Source organism: Sorghum bicolor, chromosome 3, assembly GCF_000003195.3.
Source record: "Sorghum bicolor cultivar BTx623 chromosome 3, Sorghum_bicolor_NCBIv3, whole genome shotgun sequence".
Taxonomy (NCBI): Eukaryota; Viridiplantae; Streptophyta; class Magnoliopsida; order Poales; family Poaceae; genus Sorghum; species Sorghum bicolor.
The window spans coordinates 61,806,684-61,816,075 of record NC_012872.2 but is presented as its reverse complement, the minus strand read 5'-3'; the positions used below and the strand labels follow the sequence as shown (position 1 = coordinate 61,816,075).

Genomic DNA, 9,392 nt, shown 5'->3' with positions numbered 1-9,392 from the left:
ACCAAAGATTTGATGTGACGAGAGATCTTGAAAATTTTTACGAACTAAACAAGGCCTTACACGCGTGCATGACAAGTGATTGATTTGGATATATATTAAGATTCAGATGGTTTGTTGCTTGGTCACACATACTCCTGCATTCAAATTTTCAATGGTTCTGGATTTTGCCGGTACAAGGACGAACCAAACCTCTCGACGCCTTTCGACGTCTCGTTCATTTGGCTCATAAGTCATGATAGAAACTACTATTAGCTGATTTGTTATAAGAGAAAAATACTGCTGAATGACGATTTCATAGTGCGTAGAGGTCTGAGGCTATATGTGAGGAACATGGCGAAGAACATGCATGTCAGTAGAATAGCGGATAGCAGGTGGTGTGGCGCTGTGTCCTGTGGAGAAAGAAAGTGATGTGTGAAAATGAACCATGAACCGAAATTATCCATGTAGAATGAAATGGATCACGTTGTATCTTTCAATTTTTGTTTGCACTTTGCAGATAAGCATACCAGTACCAAAACATCCGAAAACGTCAGACGTGATAGACCCGAGAGATATTGCATTGCTAGTGTATTCTCTCTCTCTTTTTTGGGGTGGGGGGGGGGGCGGGGGACGTGCCTAGTGGTGATAACTGTTTGTTTCGACAGGTCCTGCGTATAAGATGGGCTAAATGTTTTCTTTCGGACGGCCCATGCCCATGCTTCCTGATGGGCCTTTAGCTCCATGTGTTTCGTTGGGCAGGCCGAGCTCATGCTGCCTGCTGCCGCGCTGCGCCCGCCAACCCTCTGTCTCTCTCTCCCTCGGCGGAGCAGAGAAAGTCTTCCAATGGGCCGGTTCCCAACTGCAGACACAAAACCACCGCCCACCCACACCTGCCAGAATGACATGTTCTGCTCGCTCTGATTGGTGGAGTGACGCGGCCGGCCTCCAGCCCGCCGCACCGCCGCTCTCGAATCAGACCCAGGGGTAGCCATCCAGGCCACGAGCCCACCGAACCGATACGCCCCCCCACCGTTTCGCGCGGGGCTACGGGCACCGTTTCCCTAATTTCGTTCGCCGGCAACCGCGACCCTGGTGGCCATGCCGATCATCACAAGTGTAGTGTAGGTGTGCAGCACTTCTGCACTTGCATTTGGCGGTCTGCGGTATTGACGTGCCGGCCCCTTGGTATGTGATCAGTCCTCGGTTTGCTCGTCCCGTCTCCCACGGCACGGCAGGCACCCCACACAGCTCACGGACACACAGGAAAATGTTTGGGTTGGTTCTACTTCTACGTGAAGGCCGGAAAGAGCAGCAACCCTTTAGCTCCCTATATATGCCTGCTCAAACGATCCTTCCTTCAGCGGCATCTCTTGTCTTGTCTTACCACTCGATCGGATTAGGTTACCGTCAGCTTAAACCACAATTTATTCACCAATCGGATATGCCGCTTCTCGTTTCATCATCAACCAATAATGTGTCTACTGGCGCTGCATCTCCTGTACCAGTACCAGCAGCAGCAGCAGCAGCAGCAGAGCATTCCGATGGCCTCCTGTTCGATGGTCTCGTTCTGGGCCATGGTGACGACGTCAACAATAAGGCCAAGGCGGACAACGACGACGACGACGCACCGACCGAGAAACTGGAGTGGCTGAGGTCGCAGATCATCGGCTCGGAAGCAGAGTTCGCGTCCCCGTTCGGCACTCGCCGCATCACGTACGCGGACCACACGGCGTCCGGCCGCTGCCTGCGCTTCGTCGAGGAGTTCGTCGCTCGGAACGTCCTGCCTTTCTATGGTGAGCAGCTAAATACGACTCGGTGCTTAATTATACGTATGTGGACGGCGGCGATCTCATTGGCTGGAGCGCAGGAAACACACACACGACGGACAGCTACGTGGGCCTGCACACGAGCAAGATGGCCGGCGACGCGGCGCGGTACGTGAAGCGCAGCCTGGGCGCCGGGCCGCAGGACATGCTGCTGTTCTGCGGCACGGGGTGCACCGCGGCCATCAAGCGCCTGCAGGAGGTGACGGGCATGGCCGTCCCACCCACGCTGCGCGCCGCCGTGCTGGCCGCGCTGCCGCCGACCGACCGGTGGGTGGTCTTCGTGGGTCCCTACGAGCACCACTCGAACCTGCTCAGCTGGCGGGAGAGCCTCGCGGAGGTGGTGGAGATCGGGCTGCGTGTCGACGGCGTCCTGGACCTGGCCGCGCTGGAGGCGGAGCTGGCGGCGCGCGCGCCGTCGGGGCGGCCCATGCTCGGCGCCTTCTCCGCGTGCAGCAACGTCACCGGGCTGCGCACCGACACCCGCGCCGTGGCGGCGGTCCTGCACCGGCACGGCGCTTACGCCTGCTTCGACTTCGCGTGCAGCGCGCCCTACGTGCGCGTCGACATGCGTCCGTCGTCGGGCGACGTCGGCGACGCGGACGACGACGGCTACGACGCCGTGTTCCTGAGCGCGCACAAGTTCCTCGGCGGGCCGGGGAGCCCGGGGGTGCTGGCCATGGCGTCGCGGCTGTACCGCCTCCGCGGCACCGCGCCGTCCACCTGCGGCGGGGGCACCGTGCACTACGTCAGCGCCTACGGCGACACGGTGTACTGCGAAGACGCCGAGGAGCGCGAGGACGCGGGAACACCGGCGATCATACAGAAGGTCCGGGCGGCGCTGGCGTTCCGGGTGAAGGAGTGGGTCGGGGAGGCGTGCATCGAGGCGCAGGAGGCCCGCATGCTGACGCTGGCTCTCCGCCGTGCCCGGACAGAGGCCAACCCGAACCTGCGGCTGCTGCAGGGCGCCGACGACGATGCCGCGAGCGCGCCTCGGCGGCTCCCGGTGCTCTCCTTCGTGGTGTACGCCCCGCGAGACGCGACCGAGCCTCCCGAGGCGGAGGGCGGCGGGTGGGGCAGTAGGCCGCAGCTGCACTGCCGGTTCGTGACCAAGCTTCTGAACGACCTGTTCGGTGTGCAGGCGCGCGCGGGGTGCGCGTGCGCGGGGCCCTACGCGCACCGGCTCCTGGGCATCAGTCCAGCGCGCGCCAAAGCCATCAGATCAGCCGTGGAGCAGGGCTACCACGGGGTGCGACCCGGGTGGACGCGCGTCAGCCTCGCGTACTACACGTCGACGCAGGAGGCCGAGTTCGTGTTGGACGCGGTTGCCTTCGTCGCCAGCTTCGGCCACCGGTTCCTGCCGCTGTACGCCTTCGACTGGAAAACCGGAGACTGGCACTACGACCACAGGCACGGGCACGGCTGCGCCCGTGGGCTCGTGCCAAACCACGTCGTCGGCAATCCTGGTGGACGAGTCAAAGCCGAGAACGGCTACCAGAGCTACATGGCATTCGCGCACTGCCTGGCGGAGTCCTTGGCTACTAGTACCACTTGCAGTGGGCTGACTAGCACTCGTGCTAAACGTATTCCCAAGAGCGTCGACCCACAGTTAGTCTATTTCCTCGTGTGAGTCGTCAATTCTGCAGGGGATATACTGCTCCGTCCTATTAAACATCTGAGTACGGTTAGAAATACTGGAGGATAATTTCATGGTACATGAGGTGATTGGAAGAACATACATACAGATCGATCGGGGTGTATGTTTATGCCGTCTTGACTCTTGACCAATTATCAGAGCGATGAGACTTCAACTCAACCTATCCCGACTTGAAGAGTTAGGCCTTGTTTAGTTGAGAAGGTGAAAAAGTTTTTTTTGGGTACCATAGTATTTTCGTTTTTATTTGGTAATTATTTTTCAATCATAAATTAATTAGACTTAAAAGATTCGTCACTAAAATTACAGATAATTGTGTAATTAATTATTTTTTATATATATTTAATGTGTTATGCATGTGTCGCAAGATTCGATATGACGAATAATCTTAAAATTCTTTTAGGTCAATGGGTGAACTAAACAAGGCCTTAGATGGCGCACTGTGCATGCATCTCCCAAACCAAAGGCCTTGTTTAGTTCTGAAAACTGAAAAGTTTTCGGAACTGCAGCACTTTCGTTTTTATTTGACAAACATTATCCAATCATGGAGTAACTAGGCTTAAAAGATCCATCTAGTGATTTACAGGCAAACTGTGTAATTAGTTTTTATTTTCATCTATATTTAATACGCCACGTAATATTTGATGTGATGGAGAATTTTGAAAATATTTTGGTTTTTAGGGTGAACTAAACAAGGCCCAAACTAGAAAAACGTGCCATGAGTCGAAAAATGCCAGCTGGCCGAGCTTCAATGCATATCTTAGAACAACTATAATATATATGGACTAGTTAGTGTATATATATAGCTTTTGCATCAGTGGATTATAGTTATTGTTATTGTCACAATGTATATAGACTGGGTAGTCCATATGAGAGAGGCAAGAAAGAAAATGAGAGAGAATAATTATTTGTTTATATCTTATGGGCAGCTCATAGGACTATAAGTATCTTTACTTATGGACTCATCTATAAACCACTTCTATAATATTTTAGCTAGCTGGTAAACAATGTTCTAATACTTATGGACTACTTTTGTGTAATATTGCGGTTGCTTTTAAGGTTCGACCCAAAAGCTGGGGGAAATGGAAATTTACTGCAGTGCAGTAGCAAGTGCTGTTGGGCTGTTGGCGGAAGAAGTCCACTTTAGGTCCCTCAACTTTCGCAAAAGTCTGTTTTTCATCCCTGAACTTTAAAACTGGGTAAAATACATCCCTCAATTTTTGAAACCATGCATATTACGTCCCTGACATGGTTATGAGCGGTTTTGAAGGCAGTTTTGTCTTTTTCATTTGTATTTATTTTGGCTGAATATTTGTAAAATTATAGTAAATCACATAAAATTCATAAAATAGTAAATCTGATTTTGTTGGACTCCAGATAAGTAGATCTACATAGTGAACATATAATATAGTATGCTTTAGTACAAAATTTTTATTGTAGCTTTAGAACTGTTTTTTCTATAATTAATTAGAATAATTCATAGCTATAGTTTGTATGGTCCAATTGTGGTGAATTTTTTTATGTTAGACTAATTATTATATGTTTAAACTATGGTAAAAAAATCATACTCATTAGATCATGTATAACTTAGTTATAGATTTATTATAATTTAACAAACATAAACCTAAATAAATCTATAACTAAGTAATACATAATTCAATGAGTATAAAATTTTTACTATAACTCAAACATTGAATAATTAGCTCACCATATAAATTTCATCACAATTAGACCATAGAAAATGTAGCTATAATTAGTTTAATTAATTTCAGAAAAACATAGATCTAAAGATGCATCAAAAAAAATTTGTACTAGAACATACTATATTATATATTTAACGTGTAGATCTACTGATCTGAAGTCCAACAAAATTGAGTTTTCTATTTTATGATTTTTATGTGATTTACTATGATTTTTCAAAAAAAAATCAGCCAAAATAAATAAAAAGAAAAAGGTAAAACCGCTTTCAAAACCAGGTCAAGGATGTAATGTGCACGTTTTAAAAGTTGAGGGATGTATTTTGTCCAGTTTTAGAGTTTAGGGATAAAAATCAGACTTTCGCGAAAGTTGAGAGACTTAAAGTAGACTTTTTCCGCTGTTGGCTGATGTAAAACTGCAACGGACGAGCATTGCTCCTATGGGCCGGCCCACAAGGCCAGCTTTCGTCAATCCCACCACTGGAACAGAATACAGAAAAGAGGCACCGGATTATTCGGGACTCCCTTCCGACCCCTGTGACAACTGCATCCGAAGATGGCCAGAAGAAACAGATCCGCGGCCTCAGCCGTGCTGGTCCTCCTGCTCTGCGCTGCGGCGGTCTCGGCGGCCGCTGCCGCTGCCGTGGCGGGCAAGGGCAAGGGCAGGGTCGGATCGGCTCGCGCGGGGCCGCCGCCTTGCCAGGATCTTGCGACGCAGGGCGATTGCGCGGCGAGAGCTGGGTGCCGGTGGTGCCGCAGCGAGGCGCTCGACGATATGTGCTTCGGGGCCACCGAGGCGTGGCGCCTCCCACGCCAGGTCTTCTCCTGCGATCCGCCCTCCGGCGCCGGCGCCGGCGCCGCGCACGCCCGCTAGAAGTGATGCGGTGATGCCGCCGCTGCGCCCGCCTTGTTCTTCGGGATTGTTCCCCATCTTCTGACCTTAATTTGCTTTCGCCAGGCCTCCGTTGTTTCTCCTCTTGTCTTTGCCGGATCTGAGACTTTATTAGGATAGCGTGGCCCGTTTTGCTATGTGATTCTTTCGTGGGATTGTGTACTGTAAAATCTGGTCAAAATCCAATCGGAGCGCGGCAAATATTGTCGTTCTCTTTTTTTAATCTGATAAATCATTGTCGTTCTTGAAGTGCAATGACCTGTCATTTGGAATTTTGGATCAGTTCTTTCGTACTGACAATTTTCTGTGTGGTTGCAACTTAGCAGTAGGTACGGCCAGCACGGGGTCAAAAGCGAGCGGTCCAGATTGGCCGCCAAGCACCACAGCATACCGGCGCGAAATCACTTTTAACTAAATTACTGTCATGCATTGTCGTAGCAATCACTTTGATGCGTTCATTAAGGCATTTTCAGTGTTTCATTACAATATTTATAAAAATGAGACGTGGTTGATCAATGAAGCAATTTACATTGCATAGTATCGTTAGGCCATTTCCAAAGCTAGGTTTCGTTAGAGCATCTCCAACCGTTTGATATTTTTTCTTTACCATTTGTTGGAGTTGGTCAACTTTAAAAAGCAAATGGAAAGGAGAAAAACAAGACATCTCTAAGAGTTTTGCAAATCCGATTTGCGGTTTATCAAAATGTAGACTCAACTGCCGAAAGTTTTCGCGCGCGGTCTCGGTCCATTCGCGAGCTTCCTTCGCGCGTTGAGATGCTTGAAGAGGACGAGAAAGAAGAAGGAAGAGACGAGTCAGAAAGAAGAAGGAAGAGATGAGTCAGTGGAGGAGGCGCGGGAACGCCGGCGAGTCCGGGAGCGGGCAGTGCAGGAGCGCGGCGCCACGCGTCGGCGAGCGTGGCAGTCGAGGACCGGAGCGCGGCGAGCGGCAACGCGAGCAGTGTGGCGCTGAAGCCGCCACGGAGCGGGGGCTCCCAGAAGGCGACGAGCGCACACTGCGTCTCACGGAGCAGGACGGAGCAGCGAAGCGCCCACTGCAGCGGGCGGCCGTAGAGCACGAGCAGCGTAGTGGCGAGGCCCATGTGCACCATGACGATATAGAGGGACGCGACATATTGGTGTTTGCCAAGTCACGGACGGACTTGCATAAATACCAAGCCTCTCCTAAAATTTGTCAAGTTTCCAAAAATGCAAAACCAATATGTAAAACTGTTGGAGAGGTATTTTTGTAAATTTTAGCAAAAACTAAGAATGTAAAAGCAATATGCAAAATTGTTGGAGTTGCTAGAGTATTCTTGTTTTTACGAGCAAGGCATGAATGATTTTTTTAAAGAGTGAGGCGTGAATGATAAAATGAAATAAAATCTACATGCACAATCTAATTTCGTTCTATTGGTGTAAATATTTCATTGATGCACGACGTTATGAAATGAAAGGTTTTTAATGGATTTTCACTCAGTTTCCAACGCGTGTACATGAAACAAAACACTTTTAGGAAACAAAACTGTGTGAATTGGTTTCATCTCTCCCCTCACAAATGTTTTTTTCGAAAGATCTCCCCTCACAAATGTCACGTCATCATTTTTGCATATACGTCATCTCATTCTCATTTTAAATAACAATGGAACCCCATAGAAGGCACATTGCGGACGACTTACAAAAACAATTCTTCCTGCTTTTAACATTAGGTATACATATATTATGGCCTAGTTTAGTTGCAAATTTTTTTGTAAAATGGACACCGCAGTATTTTCGTTTGTATTTGATAAACATTGTTTAATCATGGACTAACTAGGCTTAAAAAATTTATCTTGACAAACTGTATAATTAGTTATTTTTTAATATATATTTAATGCTCCATACATGCGCCGCAAGATACGATGTGACGGAGAATCTGAAAAATTTTACAAAATTTATAAGAAACTAAACAAGGCCTATATCTGTATGTACAATTGCACTGAGAAGGACAATAATAATACGAAGAAAAAAATCTGAATTTATAGACCCTTTAAATTTTTCCTATGTCCAAATAGCCCCCTAAACTAACTATGATTCGATTTACTCTCCCTATTTCAATTTCCTAATTTAGCTCCTAACAAGTTTTGTCTTTTTGCTAGTGGATGTTCTTGTTGTTTATTATAATAAGTCAATATTCACAAATTTAGACTATATAGAAAGCAAGTGGCTTTTACGACAACAAGACCTTGTTCGGTCCCTACCCGAGAGGATTGGAAGGGATCGAAGGATGATATTGAATGGAGTTTATTAAATCCTAATCAAACCCTAAACCCTAAGGGAGGATGACATCAAAGCCATGGTAGTTATGGACAACCATCCATTAAAAGCATATACAAGAGTCTCTACATATCTTTTTAATTAGTATGAATAAAGATTTTGGTGAAAAAAAAAACTCTCAAATAGCTTCTTTAATTAGATCTGCAAACATTATCATCCACTATTCCTGATTTCTCATTAGCCAAAATGAATAGCGGGACTAGTTCTCTAAAACATGTAAAAGATATAGCGAAGTTGTTGGAGGATGAAAATATATAGAGAGCATTTTTTATTCAAATGACTCTCCAAGTAAGGATTTAAACAATGAGTTTAAGAAAGACTTTATAGTCCCGATTACTATCCACCATTCTTGATTATACATTTATAATATGTTATCATCTTGGAGAGCTAGGGATATTTAGCAGGGGACTCGAGGATTTCACATCTGCTTTAACAGATAAACATCAAAAGGAATCCATTGATCAAAGGTTTAAATATTTCCAAGTGAGGCATCATAAGACAGATAATGATTTTAGGAAAAAAAATGAAACTAGTTTCATATTTTTCGATGAAATAAAGCCGTATAAGCTAAACAAGATATTAGATATTATAATTGTCTGTCTTTCTAAAAAAATAGATATTTTTTGAGAAAAATTATTGTCCCTAAACTATTATTAGAGAAGAAAACAATTAGAAATAATACTGTAATACAAAATCCTAAACCAATCTGTATGGGATTTTTCTTTTTTTTTTCAAAATATCTAATAAAAAAGGTAAAAAAAATGGCTGTGCTGAAATCTCAAAAATGAAAACTTCCATGGTCAAAAATAATATTATAATACAAAAAACAATATTGATCGATACAGGATGAACTATCAATGTACTCCCTCTGTGATATAATTCATTCTAGTATTCAAAATTTCTCCTTAAATATAATGTATTGTACAAGAGAAAACCCAATTTTACATTAAATACTTTCTATTTATCAGTCAATCTCCATTAATCTAGTTGATGATAACATCTGATTACGAAATAAAGTAAGGACACATATATCT

The 9,392-nt window shown here is 46.1% G+C and overlaps 2 protein-coding genes across 2 annotated transcripts; both read left to right on the top strand.

Moving 5' to 3' along the window:
* Positions 1,333–3,618, top strand: LOC8069826 (probable cysteine desulfurase). Its single transcript, XM_002458392.2, has 2 exons — positions 1,333–1,772; positions 1,847–3,618. The coding sequence occupies exons 1-2, from the start codon at positions 1,421–1,423 to the stop codon at positions 3,430–3,432; spliced, it is 1,938 nt and encodes a 645-aa protein (XP_002458437.1). The 5' UTR covers positions 1,333–1,420; the 3' UTR covers positions 3,433–3,618.
* LOC8062120 lies at positions 5,615–6,300 on the top strand. The gene has a single exon (XM_002458391.2). The coding sequence runs from the start codon at positions 5,710–5,712 to the stop codon at positions 6,025–6,027; it is 318 nt and encodes a 105-aa protein (XP_002458436.1). The 5' UTR covers positions 5,615–5,709; the 3' UTR covers positions 6,028–6,300.